This window comes from Lonchura striata, chromosome 23, assembly GCF_046129695.1.
Source record: "Lonchura striata isolate bLonStr1 chromosome 23, bLonStr1.mat, whole genome shotgun sequence".
NCBI classification, from domain to species: Eukaryota; Metazoa; Chordata; class Aves; order Passeriformes; family Estrildidae; genus Lonchura; species Lonchura striata.
This window is the reverse complement of record NC_134625.1, coordinates 3,024,763-3,044,248: the sequence shown is the minus strand read 5'-3', so window position 1 is coordinate 3,044,248 and position 19,486 is coordinate 3,024,763. Positions and strand designations below refer to the sequence as shown.

Here is a 19,486-nt window from a genome sequence, read left to right as displayed (position 1 = left end):
GTTCATAATTTTCTATTTTTGTCCCTGTTATAACCACCAAAAAAAGCACTTTTTAGGGGGAGGAGGGGAGGAGGAAAGATACTTTTATAATTTTTTGTGTATTGAAAATTATGACAAATCAACTTCACCATTTGATTTTTTTTTTTCCAAAATATATTTACAGAGTAAGATTTTGGTGGGGGGTTTTTTTGTTTGTTTTGTTTTGGGTTTTTTTTTTCTGTTTTGTTTTGTTTTGTTTTGTTTTTTATCTTTTTGTCCCTATTGTAACCACTTGGGGGGACAATGCTTTTTATCACTTTCCATGCTGAAATTTATGAAAAATTAACCGAATTTTTAATAACACTTTTTCTTAAAAATATTTTTAGAATAAATAAATAAATAAATCCCCCTTCCTCCCTTTTTTCCCCCCTCTTGTGACAACCTAAGAAACATTTTTTTGGTAGGGCAAAGCTGCTTTCACCACTTTTGATGCTAAAAACACCTATTTTTTTAAAAAAATCCTCTTTTTGCCAATGAAATGGCTGAATACTTTTCCTCAGCTTTTGGTTTTCATTCATTACAGAAAACTGATTTAAATGTAGACTTTCATTTTCAACAGGTAGAGAACTCAAGGTGTGAGACCATGCTTGGTGTAAAAGATGCTCCATTAACAGATTCCAAGGATTAATTAAGCATTTTTTTCCTTCCAAAAGCAGCTTTTCCCATCATTTTTGCTTCATTTTTTCCTGTTTCTGACAGTGAGGGTGACAGCTTGCACAGCCCCTGCTGTAAAACATGAATGCAAAACTCCCCAAATCCCTTTTTTTAGCAATTTTCTCCCCAAAGCAGTTCCCTTGATGAAGAGGAGCTCATTGTAGCTCTGATAATCAATAATTTTTCCATTTATCCAGTCCTCCCCACTTCTGGGGAGAAGAAATTTGTGCCATTTGCTTTTCCAATCCCTAGAAATCCCAAATTTTCAGGTGAAAAGTTCACAGCAGTCGCAGACGAGTCAAAAAAAAAAAAAAAAAAAAAATCAATTCTTGGCTGCAGCTTTAACTCCAAACCCACTAAACGCTTGAGCAACCGCCTTGATAAAGGAAAAAAGGAAGGATTTAGTCCTGAGGGTCCCCAAAATTCAGTGTATAAAAACAGGGGGCAGATAAGGGACAGGGAGGGAGAAGGATGCCACGGAAAATGTCGGCTATTTTCGGCTATTTTAAAAGTCCCTTAAATTGCCCATTAGGACTCAAACGGTGCCGTGGCTCCCCCGCTGTGTAAGCGAGAAAAGGGAAAAAAAAATAAAAAAATTTGGGAATAAAATAAAAAATAAAAAAAAAGCCCTACTCAAGGCAGAGCAGCGAAGCGAGTAAATGATGACACAGGAGTTGGAGGAGCCATAAAACCCCACTGAGGTGTCGTTTGTAGAAGTGACCTTTTCCCACCAAATGAAATGAGGAGAAAGGAGACACGGGTGGCTTCAAGGGGGGGTCTAAAAGTAAATTTATTTATTTTAGCTTGCAGAGGATAGGCTTAGGGGCTTGAGGTTTTTTTTTGTGTTGGTTTGGTTTTTTTGTTGGGAGGGGAGATTTTTCTGCTTTTGTGGAAGAAGAGGAAAAGCTTGAAATCTTCCATATGAGCACCAAAAAAAGCTGCTTTGAAAATGAAGCTGGCTCAGTGCACAATACAGATTACCCCTGCAGCTGTAAAAGTGGAAATGTGATATAAATGTACCCCTAAAAAATCTCAGGATGGGCTTCACGGTGCAGGGCCATCTCCAAAATCCATCCTCAACTCCCAAGCCCAGCCCACTGGGGTTCTCCAGAAGAGTTTCTCTTGGACAAACTCCTCTTCTTATAATGACTCCATAACGAGTTTTGAAAAAGTTATTTAATGACTGCTTAAAGCACCACTGGAGATGAAATCTTTTTTTCTCCCCTGCCCCAGGTTATTAAAAAATGCCACTGAAATAAATCAAAGGCCATTCCTGTGACTAAACTGTCCTGGTTTAGTCAAATGCTTCATCTTCCCAGCTAATTAACCTGCTGGTTACAATCACGGCACCATGTCAGCTTCCCAAGAAGACACAAAAACTCCAAAATCACAGAATTCACAGAATTTACAGAATCCCCAGGTTGGAAGAGACCTTCAACATCATCAAACCCAACCCAGCCCCAACCCCTCAACCAAGCCCTGGCACCCAGTGCCACCTCCAGGCTTGTTTTAAACACACCCAGGGATGGTGACCCCACCACCTCCCCGGGCAGCCATCCCAGAACTTTATCACTCTTTCTGTGAAAAACTTCTTCCTAATATCCAACCTAAATTTCCCTTGGTGCAGCTTGAGATATTTGAAACTACTGAGGCTCAAAGGCATCAGCAGCCCCCCAAATCCAGAGGTTTCAGCCTAAAATCCCACTGGAAAGCTATTGCAAAGTGGTTGGTTTGCCTGCCTCTCTGCTGAAATTTGTTAAAAAATCAGTATTTTTTCACGAATTGGGGAACAAAATGGGGAAAACCCCACAATTTTACCCAAAATCTTTCCATCTTGCAGATTGACAGAAGAGGTTTTAATTCTGCCAGTCTCTGAGATGAATGCTCTGGGGTGAAATATTTTGTAATGGCCACTAGTTAAGAAATCAAGGTAATTCATGCAGGAGCTGTGTCAAAATTCAAAATGTCCCTCAGACATTTTTAAATGTTCCAAGGCCAAGTCAAAAACATTTAAAACCCTAACAAGCAACTAAAAACAACTATAATTTTAAATTTAAGCCATAAAATAATTTACCAACCTTACAAAAAAAAAACCAAAAAATCACAAAAATTTAAATATTATAATAAAAATAATCACAAAATTTAAAAAAATTAAATACTATACAAAAAAGTTTTAAATCCTATACAAAGAAGTTTTAATTTTATACATAAAAGTCAAAAGCTTTAAAATGAAAAAATTTAAGCCTATCCTATCCTCCCTCTTTCTTCTTCCTTACCTCCATATTCTTAACAATATTAACACTCACAAATTCATTTAAAATAAAAAACACCATTTAATATAAATAATAGACATTTTAAAAACTATAAATGTTTGACATATAATATAGATATAGATAGATATAGATATAGATATAGATATAGATATAGATATAGATATAGATATAGATATAGATATAGATATAGATATAGATATAGATATAGATATAGATATAGATGATATAGATATAGATATAGATATAGATATAGATATAGATATAGATATAGATATAGATATAGATATAGATATAGATATAGATATAGATATAGATAGATATAGATATAGATATAGATATAGATATAGATATAGATATAGATATAGATATGGACAGAGATAGATATGGACAGAGATAGATATAAATATAGATTATAAACATAGATTATAAATATAAATATAAAAGTATAAATATAACTATATATAGATATAGATATGTATATATAAATATATATATATATATATATATAAATAGAAATAGAAATAGAAATAGAAATAGAAATAGAAATAGAAATAGAAATAGAAATAGAAATAGAAATAGAAATAGAAAATAACACCAACCCTAAGCAAAAAGAAAAAAATTACAAAAAAATAAAATATATATACACCTTTAGCTAAGCTACTAAACAAACCACAACCACCAAAAAAACCAATGTTTTGAATAACTTACTACCCGGAGGTCACTGACCTGTGGGGTGTCCTGGTAGGGAGGAGGAGGCACGGTCTGGGTGGCCATCATGGTCAGAGCTGGTGCAGGGGAGACATGGTGCATCCTGCTTGGGAGTCACATGGAGAACCTGCGGGCAGGAGAACACAGCTGCTGGGTCATCAGGGAGCCCACAGGAAGGGAAGGAAAAACAACAAAACGGAGAGGAGAGTTGATGTTCCTCACACTGCACGCTGCCACACAGTCCCTGGAAGAAACTCGAGGTGGTTTGATGAGCCTTATGGTGATTTGATGATTCTGTGAGATTTGTGAGTTTGGATGAGGAATGCACGGGGGGTGAAGAGAAGCAGGTCACTCACAGGGACATCTTCACTGGAGATGATGGTGCCACCACTGAAACTCATGGTATTTTCTCCCCTGTCAACCCTGGTACACCCAGGGCACTTTCTTTCCACCCCTCATGCCTAACCACACTGCCTAAATGGGGATTTCCATCCCCTTTCCAGCTATTTCTCTTTTCTGGAAGCAGAAAGACAAACCATACATGCAAACCTTGCCATTTTCTTAAATTATACACTAAACCCTCCTAAAATGCTGCATGCTTTTGGTCACCACAGAGTCACATCCTCATGCTCAGCTCAGAAGGGACATTGAGAACCCAATGTGGAGATTTTCACCAACATATTTAATAGAATCCAATGTGGAGATTCACCAACATATTTAATATATTTACTTATTAATTTATTTAACATATTCCTAAGCTGTGCTGTCCAACCCATCTGTCTCCTGGGTTGAGGTGGCTGACCCCGTGGTGACTGAATGCACAGAAATGTGGAAACTCTTGTTTGATTTGAACCAGGCAGCAAACCTGGATTTTGCACACCCCATAAACTGAGGAGATGGTCCTCACACAGCCCCCAGCCTCTCAGGAAGCTGCTGCTTTCTCCAAAATGCAGTTATTTGGGAGGAAAACAGACTAATTTTTTGGTATCTTCAGGTTCAAAGGAGATGGAGAAAAAAGAGGGGCACAGGAAGGAACAAATTTGTAGTGGAGCACTTGGTTGGGAAAAGTCCTCAACAAATAGATCTGGTGGTAAATGTGACCCAAAAGCAATTCTTGGCCCTGAAAATACCTCCTCTCCCACTATTTCACTGCAGCTGTGTGGTTGCTTTAGAAAGAAAAACCAATTATCTTGCCTGAATTCTTAAAAAACTCTGTCCTGTCTTCTCTGTGGCTCAAAGTTCTGGTCTGGGGCAGCTCACAGAGTTACCCAAAAAAATCTTCCTGGTTCCTCCTTTCTTCTTGCAATGCCTCCTTTCTGTAAGAGACAAGACCTTCCCAAGGTTGTGATGCACTGGCTTTCCCCTTGGCTCCTCATCTGGAGAAGAGCCATGGCACCATCCCACGAGGAAAGGCAGAAATTATGGAAGTCCCCTGATATTGTGAGGGAATATAACCAAAAAACACTGCCAGCATTTCTTTCACCACGAAATGGTGACAGGCAGGAAGGTGCAAGGAGGAGGAACAGAGGCACTGATGAGCTCAGCAAAAACTGAAGCACATTTGGGAACCTTTGTGAAAAATTTAGTCCTCCCTGTTTGGGGGAAGAGGTGCAATATTCTGATTTTCTCCAGGCTTCAGGCTTTGCTAGGCACTAAGCTCACAAATGCACCACATCCAAATGGAAAGCCAAGTGCAAGGGATGAGCATCAACAACTCTTCTTTATTTTGCATGAATAAATGAGGTAATTCTTTCTTATACTTTGCACAAATATGGATAACCCATGAATTGAATACTAAGAAATCACACCCAAAATCCTGTGCATTGTGAAGGTAGATCAGGGCTCTTGCATGACACAGACCTCTAGCAGTGAGGATATTGCATTTATGGGATTAAAATGATGCTTTTCATCTTTTTCCTCCCAACAGCAAAATAGCAGGAGGCAAAATTATCTGCTCCTGAGTGAACTCACAGCTTAAAACCTTTGATGTCCAATATCAAAACTCAGCTCGCAGCTGCAGGCACACAAATATCCGTGTCCTCAGGGGGCAACACCCAGGGAAAAACCTCCCCACCAGAAACACTTTCAGCTGGGGAAAAGCAGAATTTAGCACTGTGACAGTCTGGACATCTGTGTGGGAAGCTAAAAAAAAATAAAAGACATTGCTATTTTGGGAAAAATACCCTGTTTGCCATTTCTTGTTCCTGCCAAGAGCAATCCTACAACCAGCACGCGGCGATTTGCTGTGGGGTGTGAGCTTTTTGGGTGGGTCTATTCCCAGAAGGTGGCAGCCCAGAGCCCAATTTAATTGCTGAATAATATCTAAACTGCTCCAATCAAGCAGTTCATTGAGGTTTATGGGTGCTGGTTTGTTTGGAGAATAGGGCTGACAGCTAAATGTGGGCAGGGGGGGAAAAACAGGGATGAAAGTGGGAGACAGCTGTTGCCAATAGCAGTGTATTTATTTATCTTGGGGGAAACAAATGCACTGAGGCACTGTAAATATCCAGGAAAGTGTTTGGTGCCCACAGGAGAAGCTGGACAGGTGTTTCATGAATCTCAGGACAACAGTGCAGAGCTGTCAGCCCCATGGATTTATCAGCAGCCAGCGCAGGGAAGGGTTGAAAGCTGCCATTACGTGCATTAACCCTTACTTATTTTGTGTATTTTTGGTTTATACATGAATCCCCTCTCTTTTCTTTCTTTCCCCCAGTTCTTAAATTAATTTGTCTGCGTGAGCTCTTGACTGTGGGCATCCAAATATTGGAAGGAGCAGAGCATCACCAAACCCCTGCCAGCTCCTCCCAGCCCACCTCATTCCCAGAGGAAATGTTCAGATCTTGGGTGAAGAGCGAATTCTGGGGATCTGGAGATCAGGGAGGGCAGGAATTGCAGCCAGCTCCTGGGGGATTTGCACAGAAGAAAGAAATGGTGAGCAATAAAAACCCATAAAGGCTCTTTCATTTCCGGAAGCAGCAGTACTTCTCTTTTTGGCAGTGACTTGAGATCAAAGTATCCTAAATTTCCTTATGAAATAAAATTATTTCAGCTACCACTGAAATGCTGCCATTACGTTGGAAATGTATTTCCCGAAGAGCTTGTGCCTATCTAAAAGACTCTCAGATTTATAGGCTGGGCTTTTTTACCAGCAATATATTATATTCTTTTTCAAGTAAAAATAATAAAAGACTAAGTTGAAAGGTTGGGTTTGTTTTTTTTTTTTCCTGATGCCTTAAAACACTTAAAATACCAAAGTATTGTCACCACCCTCCAGGTGAACATGACCTCCTTGATTAATAAAACAGCCATAAACCCACATTAGAATGGTTAGGGCTGGTCAGAATTTGGGCTAAATTTTAAAAAAACCAAATTAAAATTCCCTTTTCTGGACTCTACATCACTGTTTTCAATGCAAAATGTTAATACTCAACCTGTAAAGCACAACTCTTGTTTCTGAGCCAATGGGAAAATGAGGATCACTTTTTCTAGCTCACTGAGAAGATTCTGCCCCACAGCAACACATGCACTTGATAATGGAGGATTCAACACGAAAAAATCAGGAAAACAGCTTTTCAGCCTTTCCTTCTCCACCTGAAGCATCAAAATAATTAGAGATACTTGAGGATGGTTTTTTACCAGCCATGGAAGGTGTTTTCCTGCATTAAGGGAAGATTGCCTTTTCCAAAGGGGATTTTTTGGAAGAGGGGATTCTGTGAGATTCTCAACGTGTCAGTCACGCTCTCCCCACAGCAGGCTGCGAGTTTTTTATGTCACCATCTTCGCAGAGGGCTCGTGCAGGCTGAAGTTTATGATATATGCACTCAGCTAAGTCAAAATGAAGAAATACAGCAGAGCAGGGATGGAGAGGCTCCTCCAGAGGCCAATACATCTCACTCAGAGCACCAGCACAGCCTCACCCTCGGCAGGTGATGCCAGCTCTTGATTGGCCATAAAGCGAATTAAGAGCGACCCTCTCTTCTTGAATGTCTCCTTTCTATCAACAAATCTCCACCTTTTTTGCCTGTTTGTAACAAAAGTACCCTGAAAGATGAATAGCAGGTGTTCATGTCATTACAGGAAGTCCTTTATGCCACCCTGAGCTTGTTAAAAATAAATCAAGTGCTATTAAATGGTCAAAACTAGAAAATAATCCTATTTTTCAAGACATTACCCATTCTTGGCCATTCCCCCATGTTCAAGGTTGCTTCCAAACAGGCTCATGTAATACCTCATCTGGGGAGATCAGGAATGTTTGTGCAAAGCTACCACTGCGCCACCAAGTAATTTTAATTATTTAAAAGAATAGATCATAGCCAAATTTCCTCAATCCAATCACAGGAGGTTTTCTTGCACTGACAGCATCTTCTGCTCTTGGCCAAGGTGCTGGTTTTACTAAATGCTGACCTCCATACCCTCCCAGTATCCTGCTATTAATTATTGCCTGGTAAAAAAAGCAGAAATTTACTCTGTGTTTCTGCTACAAGCATGGGTTAAAGCAGACAGTGACTTGATACTTCTGTAGAACAAAGTCTAGACAGAGCAAATGCCTTTTCCGTTTTTCTCCTAAAAAAGCAGTTGGTCAACACATGAGCACTGGGATAAAAGGGAGAGGGAAACACCATGTTGGACAATGCCAAAAAAACTCTTGCCAAGCACTGGTTTGGATGGGCCCCTGAGCACCAGGAAAAGGAGCATTTATTAATTTAATATTTTTCACCTAGGTATTTAATATTTTATTTTTTTGTTTAATATTTACAGGTATTTATTTAATTAATATTTCCCAATCCTCCCACCAACTTCAGCTGCATAGAAAGGATGGAGCTGCTTCAGTGGATTTCTGATGAGAACAACAATTACTGCTAAATATTTCTCTCCTCTCCAAAGATACCCATCTCTGAAAGGCTCCAGGGATATCTCTGCAACATAAACATGAGAATAAAACCTGCAAGAGCCAGTCAGAGCTTTAGCAGACAAGGTTAATGTACCTTGAACAGCAGCATTAAACAACTTTGCTCATTTTTTTAAGTGGAGAGCTGAGATACCTACATACATTTTAAAGTGTTATTTTTATAGGGGAAGACCATTAAAGCACCTTCCAAAACAAACTGGCACAGGGAAACATCAAAGAAGCTTCTTCAAAGTAACCTGTGAATACTTGAATTTTGTGCAACCCAGCCCTCTGCCCAAGAGAAGTTCCCAAAAGAGCAAGTTGGGATTTTTTTTCAGCAAATCAAAAAGCTTTGAAGTGAAGTATAGCTGAGGAACCCCAAAAATGTAGAAACTTCCTCTTGCTGGGCATGAAACGTCCAAAAAAAATGTTCTGGTTGTCTTGTAAAAAATAGGGAGCAGATGAAAGTTTTAACAGGTCTTCTCTGAGAACAATTAATGTCCAAAGTCTAAAGTCTTGCCCTGTGCTTTCAAACCTTGGCTTGTGCTCTTCATTCTGCATCTCATGGACAGTGATGGGTCAGGAACCACTGAGCACCCACATTTCCATCCTGCAAACACCAAATCTCAAACCCACACTGGCAAGGAGAAGGCCACAGACTCACAGAATAATCTGAGCTGGAAAGGACCCACGAGGATCCAGCTCCCATCCCTGCACAGCACCATCCCCAAGAGTCACACCACACACCTGAGGGTATTGTCCAAATGTTTCTGGAGCTCTGCTAGCCTTGGGGCCATGCCCAGTGCCCTGGGGGCCTGTTCCAAGCACCCTCTGGGTGAAGAACCTTTCTCTAATATCCAACCCAGCCCTCCCTGACACAACTTCAGGCTGTTCCTTTGGGTCCTGCCACTGGGCACCACAGAGCAGCAATCAGTGTTTGCCCCTCCTCTCCCACCCACAAGGAAGTTGCAGACTGTGATGAGTCTCCCCTCAATCTCCTGCAAGACCAAGTGCCCTCAGCTGCTCCTCCTTGAGCTTGCCCTCAAGACCCCTCACCATCTTCCTTGCCCTCCTTAGGATGCTCTCTGATAGTCCAAAGTCGTTCTCGTGCTGTGGTGCCCAAAACTGCCCAAGAACTCCAGGTGAGGCCACCCCAGTGCTGAGCAGAGAAGGACAATCCCCTCCCTCACCCAGCTAGTGGTGCTGGGCCTGAACCCCTCCAGGACAAGGCTGTCCCTCCTGCCAGGGCACTGCTGGCTCAAATTCAACCTTCCATCAACCAGGACCCCCAGGTCCCTTTCTGCAGAGCAGTTTTCCAGCACCTCATTCCTTTGTCTGGCTGTACCTCCAGGACTGACCCATCCCAGGTGCAGAATCCAACATTTTCCCCTGCTGAACTCCATGGTGATGACCCAGTCCTCTAATTTGTCAAGGTCTCTAATCTGCCTACAGATCCCAGCAGATCATCCCATTTTTGTGTTGCCTACAAACTTGCTTAATATCCCTCCAATGTAGCCTTCAACGCCACCTCTCCTGCATCCAATTCCTGTGGAAGAGCACGGGGTGGAGGATGGAGCCCTGCAGGACCCCAGAAGTGACAAGCTGCAAGTCTGATGTCACCCAGTCATGCAACCCTTGGTGTCCCACCCGTGATCCAGCCGTGCACATCTTGTGCAGAGGATGCTGTGACAGATGGCATTGAAGGCTCCATCCCCAAGGTCCCTGCCAGGCTAAAAAGAGCTTCTCAGAGGACAAAAAAAGGTGATGGCAAAAAAAATTGATGAGTTTTGGAGATATGAGCTGGAAGAAGAGGTTTAAGTTTGGGTCTGAGGTGAATGAGGTCATGGGAAACTGTAATATTTGTGAATTCTACAAACTTCTGTCCCAAGACCAAAGGTGACATCAGCGCTATTGCTTAAGGATGGGTAGCTGAGAAGAAACACACTCAAAAACTGCCTTGCTCTGCAAAAATTAAACCATTATTCAAGTTTTTCCATTCCAAACAGACACCTTCAGTCCTTCACCAATGTCCTGGTTTCAAGCAGGACAGAGTGAATTTTTACAATGGCTTGGAGGGGCGCTTGACCAGACCCTAATATTATTTGATATCATATTGGTCATGTTGTTGTTGTTGTTGTTGTTGACCAGACCCTAATATTATTTGATATAATATTGATCTTCTTGTTCTTGTTGTTGTTGTTGTTGTTGTTGTTGTTGTTGACCAGACCCTAATATTATTTGATATAATATTGATCTTCTTGTTGTTGTTGTTGTTGTTGACCAGACCCTAATATTATTTGATATAATGTTGTTGTTGTTGTTGTTGTTGTTGTTGTTGTTGTTGTTGTTATATAATTGCTACCATTGCCAGGGGCAAGGGAAAGGGACTCTCTCTCTTCTGAGAAGAAGGGAATTCATTCTCCTGGAGCAAGTATGGAATATAGATCAGTGGGGTGATGCTGGTCCTGACCAGAGGGAGCTCTCTGGGGGCATGGCTGTGGTAGGGTAAAGCTCTGTGCTCTCTTTTGTACCCTTTTATTTGTATTGCTGCTGTTACAAATTCATTTTCTTATCTCATTGCTGTTTCTAGTAAATTGTTCTTATCCCAGCCCATCTTTGCCTTTTTTGCCTCCAATCTTTTCTCTACAGGGGGCAGGAGAAGGGAAGCAAGTGAGCTGTATGGAGTTTTGGAGACTTGGGAGGGGGCGCTAACTTGGGCAACGCTGTTATTAAATAAAAACAACCAATTTGCCACTGCAAAAACCCACAAAGTGCAAAACAGACCAATGCCAGTGCAAGACCCACCTGCAACCTCAACACTGCCAACAATTGTGGCACAGATGCCACCACAAACCAAGGAGCTTTTGGAAATGTTGCTGCAGTCCATAAACGCCCCATAATCAATACTGCAATTTTCCATATTTTTAGATATTGTTTCAATTTAATGCCCTCCTGGGGTGTTTGTTTCGGAACTCAGATCTCACAGGTTTTATGTACATCTCCCAAAACCTCCATGAGCAGCACCAGGCAAACACAGATACCTGCTTTTTGGTGGATTTGCTGAAAACAGCAGAGTGAAAACTGCAGGAACACAGGTGAGGTGTGAGTGTAGCATGCAAAGACTTCCCTGACTGGGAAAGTCAGGAAACATCAACACCACAGTACACCAAATAAAATCCTCCCTTAAACCTGCCTCATTTCTATATCCTTCTATCACACTTGGAAATTTGAGAGGGGGAAAAGCTCCCTCTGGAGCCCAACAAGGCAGATAAGTCAGAGTTCTTGACTACTGAGTTTTCATTTCACATCCCTCTTTTGCAGAATTTCCTACGTAAAATGTTAAATTCCCTATGAAAAATGACTCTGCTGACCAGCAAACAAAAATAAGGTTTTCCTTGAGGCATGTCAGGCTTTCTGGTACCTATAGGGAGTTGTCCCTATCCAAACCCTGAGCCAAGGCACTAAAGATTGAGATGGGAACACCTTGATTAATCACCACAATTGAAACATTTTTCATTTGCCCATTTGAAAGCAATTTTTTGGCCGTATTTCCAGCCTCAGTGATGAAAGAGAAGTTTGACATATGACACGGTGATTTATAGGGAGTTACAATGGGCCTCAAACTCCTTTAGTAATGCTTAATAAGACTGTCTTTTCCATTTACTCCAAATGGGAGTAAATCTCAGCCTGGTCTGAACTCAACACGATGAAGAAATTGGGATCAGAAAAGGAACTGGAAAGTGTTCATGGTGTGAGACAGATGTGTTAAATTTTTTTCACAACATTTTGCACAATGACAAAAGGTATGGCCTGGCCTCAGAGGTGCATCCTGTGGTCACAGGGGCTTCAGGAGGAGGAAAGCTGAAATAGTTTGGTGCCTGGAAACTGCAGGGACTAACACATAGTGGAGAAAGCCAAGGGAAACCAAGCTGTTTATCTGAAGCCTTCAGGGAATTTCTATCATTAACCACTTAGAGTGATGCCAGCCCAGCATTCCAGAAGGTAATTAAATGGACACCCACCACCACCACATCTTTCTGTGCCTTTCAAGGCACAATTTTCTGAGCAGTTTGGGTTTGGTCTCCTTGCTAGTGATGCTTCCAGACCAGGCTGCACCTTGTGTCCTCCACAGACACGGCTCCTCCAAAGAGAACAACCCAACACACACCAAATACATGGCAGGGCACCGAGTACTTTTAATGCCTTGAGATTTTACCTTTATATTTCCCAAATCCTGTGCTGCATTAGTGCACAGCTCTAAACTCCACATGAAGTGTCAGCTCCTGTCTTCACATCTTGGTCAGACAAAACAATTCTTCTGGGCCTGGAACCCAAGGACACCCAACAGCCTCAGGTCCCAAAAATTATAAATAAAGTGAATTGGGGAGGAGCAAACTGGGGGAATGTGACTTCACTGCCTGAAGCTGTAATTGGGGAATTAACCCCTGATATGGAAATGGAGCAAGCTGAAATCTGTGTGAAAAACTCGTGAGCACTGTCCATGCTGGGTGCAGCCTCTGGGAGGCTCTGAGTGCCCAAGGTGTGTCTGTTAAAGGCCTTCAGAAATTCCCACTTCATTCTCTTTGCCTCTGTCCTAGGCAGCCACTCCAAGGCATCACTTTCACTCACTTTGAAATACAAATTGGAAGGAGAGCATCAAGCAGGAAAAATCCCCCCAAAAAGTGATTGTGGTGACCCCACAATGACTCACCAGAAGTCACTCACCAGAAAAGTAATTTCAACATGAACCTAACCCTTTACCTTTATCAGAAAGGGGTGAAATCAGGCTAAGGAAATATTCATCACTTCCTTCATGGTGTGTTTTTTGTTTTGGCTGAAGCAGGGTCACCAGAAAAAATCAAAGGGCAGCCTAGGGGAAAGAATCCTCCCCCTACTGGTTCTTCCTACTAAAAGGGACTTTCAGAGGAGGCAAAACTCCAAGAAAAGACTCAAAGAAAAGATGTTCTGCTGGGCCATGGACCAAATGAAGGGTTTGTGTTTTTCTTTGAGAAGCCCCCACCTAAATATCACCAGTGAAACCAGTCACTTTTGTGGGATATTCACACAAATTGAAGGGGCCAGTCCCATTTTCAGTGACCAAATATTTCTCTTTGCTCCTACAGGAGGGAAGTTGCAGCCAGCAGGGTTTTATTTTCTGTGTCACCTGCCTGGTGCCCTGGTTTTGGCACGGATCAAGTACATTTGTCACTCTGTCAAGCCCTAATTTTAGTGATCAGGGTTGACTAAAGGCCTGTGAAACCCTTGGTTTCATGTATATCTTATTTTAAGCTCTGCATTTCATTTATTTTTAGTTGGTGACCATTTCTTTGCACTCTACTGCTGGCTGTGCCAAAATTTTGCAGTGATAACAACCTATATTTCAGAGTATTTTCACAAACATATATCTGTGTTTTCCTCCAAGCTGCTTATGCCTTGTAGGGCTCTTAACAATATGTTATCTACACTTGAGCTTTAAAACAAGACTCCCTGCACAGACTGATTTCTTTAAAAACAAAAAAAAAAAGTGTAATTCTGCTCTGAAATACTCACTACATTTAGGGAAGGGTTGGTAGAATTTAAATTATATTAACAGAAAACAGCAGAATTTCCTCCAAATAAAGCCACACCAAGGTCATGACTCACCACATCCTGCTCAATTAATGTACATAATTGCACAATTAATACATATAATTGCTTAAATAATATAAAGCAAAGCAGCCTTACTGTTAGGGGGTGCTCAGGGAGCCACTGCCCTGGAAGTGTCCTCCCACTGCCCTGAAAAATGGGTAGGGATCCCAACCTGGGAAAGCAAAAATGAAGTATTTGAATATTGACAGAAATTATAAAATAAGAAAGTGAAATATTAAGCAGAGGATGAAAGTCTGCACTAGGAAAGGTATTCTGGCAGTGTCAGTGAAGCCATGGATGGCAAGTTTTTTCTGGGGGATGAGGGAGAAAATAGTAGAACTCAAGGAAAACATAGATGGGAATATCCCCTGGAGATGAAAGCAGGACTGATGTCTGAGCAAGGTCAGGGATTTTCCCCATCAGGTTTGAACATCTCCAAAAAAGGACAAAAAACTCAGATTTTTAGAGGTCGAACCCAGATATGTCCAGTAATGAAGGAGTGCTTCTTGCTGGTCTGTGCTCAGAGGATGGAGCTGTCCTGTCCTGTCCTTTCCCACTCCTGGTGGGTGCTGAAAGCTCCTCACAGGATCACACTGAGGGTTGCTGCTACAATCCAGGTCTGGAAAGGAGAAAAAGAGGAAAAAAAAGGAATGAAACAGCACTGATGTTGGCTGTGCCCGCATTTCATGCTGGTAGCTGGCATTTCCCTGGTTAATTATAATATTTCCTTGAGTGTAAATGTGTTTTTATACTTGGGTTCAGACCGAGTGAACTGGGGATCAGCCACTACCTCCAAAATGGGAGAGATCCCAGCCACTATTGAACCAGGAAAAGTCCACCCACGTGGACTTCTTTTTTTTGGCTAGGGGTGATTTTGCAGCTGCCAAGAATCTTCGTGGGATTGGGGTTTCTGGGCCCACCTCAGCAGTTTCAGTGGAAAAACAAAGGTGGGCTGAGCAAGGACCAGCACAGCCACTGACACAGGGGTGTTTTGTGTTTGACTGCAAAAAAAAAAAAGGAATACAGGAGATAAAATTCACCAGATCTCTCCATATGTAACACTTTCAGTGAGCCCCTCAGACCTTCAACACCCACCCGATGAATGTCAATATGCATCACCTCCAGATATTACCTCTATAAACATCACCTGAGATCTCCAATATATGTCAGATGCATCTACCTTGATAAATATCTCCTGGTAAAGAGCTCCTCAGACCTCCAATATAAATCCTTTATATTATATATATATATATATATTTATATATATATATAGTCCAATATATGTCCCTTGATACACATAAGCTCTGCCAAGCTCCTCTCAAGCCTACCCCTGGTAGAAACCCGCTCCTCACCAAAGCACAGCTGACATGAACATCTCTGACAAACAGCACCTGGCTGGAGCTCCTCAGATCTGTTACACATCCAGCAGGATCTTCAGGGAGCTCCTCAGAGCTCTGACAGATGTGCCACCTCCAGAGAGCCCCTCAGATTTCAATACACATCCAAAACACCCACCCTGATACACATAACCCGTTCAGAGCTCCTCAGACTGCTGGTAAACGTCTAATATAAACAAATGTATGGACACCTCCAGGTCTGAACTGCTGGTTTGAATGTACATCTGAGAGATGCCACCACCACCTCCAAAGAGCTCCTCAGATGCCCAAAATACACCCGAGATTCCTCCCAACCTGCACTGAACTTCTGGAGAGCTCCTCAACTGCTAAAAATGCACCTGAGATACCTCCCAACATGCACAGAACCTCCAGAGAGCTCCTCAGATGCCCAATATACACCTGAGATACCTCCCAGCCTGCACAGAACCTCCAAAGAGCTCCTCAACTGCTCAAAATGCACCTGAAATACCTCCCAGCCTGCACAGAACCTCCAAAGATCTCCTCAGATGCCCAGAATACACCTGAGATTTCTCCCAGCCTGCACAGACCCATCCTCAGATGCCCAAAATGGCCCTGAGATGCCTCCCAAGCTGCAGAGAACCTCCAAAGAGCTCCTCAGATGCCCAAAATACACCCGAGATTCCTCCTAACCTGCACAGAACCTCCAGAGAGCTCCTCAGATGCCCTAAACACACCCGAGATACCTCCAGCCTGCACAGAACCTCCAAAGAGCTCCTCAGATGCCCAAAATGCACCTGAGATTCCTCCCAACCTGCACAGAACCTCCAGAGAGCTCCTCAGATGCCCAAAATACACCAAAGATTTCTCCCAGCCTGCACAGAACCTCCAAAGAGCTCCCCAGCTGCCCACCACCCACCCCAGGGAAGCATCTCTGCTACTCATCACCAGCACAGAGCCAGGTCTGGTGTGGTGGGGCCAGACAGGAGATCCATGAGAGCTGTTTCCCCTGGTGTTAACCCCATCCCAAACCCCTGGCAATAACAACAGGAGCAGTTTTGTGCCTTCGGGGCAGGTGTCCATCATCTCCCCCAGGAACAGGGATCCAAAGGAGCTACATGGAGAAATTTGCATTTCTGGAAACCTGGCCTATGGTCAGTGCCCAAGGAGAGATCTGGAAACACCTGGGTCATTTCAGGGCAAAACACAGCAGAAACCTCCAAATGTGGAAAATTTGGTGGAAGAGACAAAAGGTCAAGGTGCCTCTTGACTTCTCATGCCAGCGTAGGCCCTGCCAAGTGATGTGGGGACCTGTTCTGCTCAGAAAGGCCTGAGTCCAAAACTCTTTCACCACAACAGCAGGTGAAATATTAAGATTATTTATGGTTAATAATTAATGCTCGTGCCTTGGAAGAGCATGAATGAGCTGATGCCAAATACAGAGATTTGATTTTCATTTGATTTGTCCTGACATCACGATGGAAAAGCTCACGTTTTGCACCAGACCTTCACCCTATAAAGACTTTTTTCTACCCCACAGGAAAGATTTTTGTCATCTGGGCTTGCTGTGTGAACAAAGCATGAGGAAAAGGAGCAGAAATAAGGCTCTGTCAGTGTTAAAAGAGCTCTGACAGACCCATAGAATGATTTTCATCCTTGGAGGTGGCCAGGCCTGAGGCCTTGGGTGCTGCATGCATTTAGGACAAAACTATTGTGCAACTTCTGCAGAAATTAAGCCATTTTTGTCCCCATCACCAGGAACACAAAGAGCCAACCCCACCAGGGACATCTCCCTGAACACCCTTGCAGAAGGAGAGAAGTCTTTTTGAGCTGGCACGCACTTTTAGCAACTTCAAAAGGCGTCCTTTGAAGTTTTGCAAAGGCCTTTGAAGTCCTCCCGGTGCGAAAGGGAACGGAGGAGATGCCTCCTTCAGGATTCTCCACCACAGGCGATGCGAGGCAGCAAATCCACGGCGTCCCAGGTGCTCGTGGTTGTGTTCAGCAGCTGCCCCAGGGCCAGAAACGAGACACCATTTCTGACAAGTCATCAATGCCCACAAATGCCCTAAATCCTGATCTGCTGGCCTGAACAGCATCCAGCAGCAGAGATGGGAGCCCAGTATCCTCTACCCCGGCTGCAAGGAGCCAAGGGCATCCCTGTTAACGAGTTTTAATGAAGTGTAAGGGAATGCTAATAAAGCTGACATTTAGCAAGAGAAAATTCAGGATTCAGGAAAGAGTAGGATTTTGAAGCAAGAAGGCTTTTCCCAAGCACGTCATTTTGTTTCTTCCAATGTGAGCAGGCCGTGGTACTTCCAGCCTCATCACGTCAATGCTGTTTAATTGTGATTATCATGTTTTAATAAATTTAATGCCAGCTCCGCTGACTTAGAAGGAAACCACAAATGGTGAAATCCCCAGTAATGCTGGGTTTTGTTGAATTATTTTCATACCTCGCACTATGCCCAGCAGCAAGCTCTACTGGCCCCAAACTCCAAACCCATGGGGACAACCAAAGAAATGTGTGAAAAACAGTGCAAATGCAGAAATCAAAGCTCAAGTTTCAGTTAACCCTTTAAGGAGCTCCAAGGGATAATCACGACTCTTCAAATACCTTGGCAACACCTGCTGCCATCTGCCAGGAGGACTTTTGTGATAAAAGCCTTTGGTGTGTTGGTCTTTTCCCCACACAGTGCAATTTCTGTAGCATCTCCAGCCTCTGGATAAGGGTTGGGGTCAGGTTTTGGGGATGCTCAACGGGGCAAAGAAGAATATAACATTATCATTTCAGAAGTTAAACTGGTGATGTACAAACCCCACCCTTTCTCAGAGAAAGATTTGAGACATGCCCAAATATTTTTGTATTTCTGCAAAAGCAAAGCTGCTTTGAGGCAAAACACGGCTGGGAGAGACGTATCTGTTGGCAGAGCCCTGCTGTAGGGGGCTCACATTAATCCAAAGGGGGCATGCAGAGAAATATCGGACATCCCCACCCCAGACATGTGCATGTGAACACATCTGGATCCAGGGAACAAAAGCAGCCTCTCTCCACTGTGCTGATAAATAATGGAAAGGCAAAGTGCCCTGCAGAAGCAGCACCATACTGTTCGGCCTCGGGCGAGACAGAGGAAAATTCGGTACCCATGAGGTCTGGAACAGTGGGATTAATAACACATCAATTTTAATGCAGGGTGGCTTGTGAGGTTTTTTCCCTTTTTCCTTTTTTTTTTTTTTCCCTGCTTCACAAACAGCAAAGTGAATGTTTGAGCATCTCAGTGGGGGGTTAATGAGGACTCTGATTAGTTATTCAGATTTGCCGATGCTGCCTACATCCATCCTCAGATGGGGGAGTAGCAGGAAAGGGTTTGCAGAAAAAGCTCTTAAAGATGACCTGCTTGGCTTTCACAGCTCAGGGGGATGGAGGCTTTGGGGGGCTCACATTACAGGGGTCCTCAACCTCAAAATCCTAGTGCCAACTTTGAGATGGAAAAGTTTATTTTCCCATCATTTGTAGCGGATGCTAAAAGCTGCTGCACGTTCAGTCATGCCAAGTCCTGTAAAGTTTCTGAGGAAAACATTTGGATTTGTGGGATTTTCTTTCACTTGAGAAAAAAAAATCTTTGATGCCCTTAATAAAATTTGTGTGCAGTTCTGGTCAGAACTATAAGACCAAAAATTATGGAGGGACAGATGCAAGGACGCATGGATTCATGGATGCAAAGATGCATGGATGAACACACATGGTGAAAAGACACATGGATACATGGAGGTAAGGGTGGAAGAAAGGATGGATCACCCCATAAGCCACCACTGGGCTGCAAAAATGCAACAACTGCTGCAGTATTTCCTACAGCATCCCATAAAAGTGGTTTATGTCCTTGCAAAAAAAGCAATGAGCTCACCTCCTTGCTCCTTGACCCAGGGATATTTTAAGCAGGTTG

General features: G+C 42.8%; 1 protein-coding gene across 3 annotated transcripts in view; it reads right to left on the bottom strand.

Annotated features, from left to right (window-relative positions):
- PKNOX2 (PBX/knotted 1 homeobox 2) overlaps positions 1-19,486 on the bottom strand; it is a 96,604-nt gene that overhangs the window by 26,737 nt on the left and 50,381 nt on the right. For 2 of the 3 annotated variants that reach the window (XM_077787987.1, XM_077787989.1), the window contains 3 exons: positions 14,666-14,809; positions 14,287-14,362; positions 3,693-3,801 (listed from right to left, as the gene is read on the bottom strand). In XM_077787987.1, the coding sequence (XP_077644113.1) occupies positions 3,693-3,776 (84 nt within the window). In that variant the 5' untranslated portion in view covers positions 3,777-3,801; positions 14,287-14,362; positions 14,666-14,809. The remainder of the gene's footprint in view (positions 1-3,692; positions 3,802-14,286; positions 14,363-14,665; positions 14,810-19,486) is intronic. The other variant, XM_077787988.1, reaches the window with a different exon arrangement.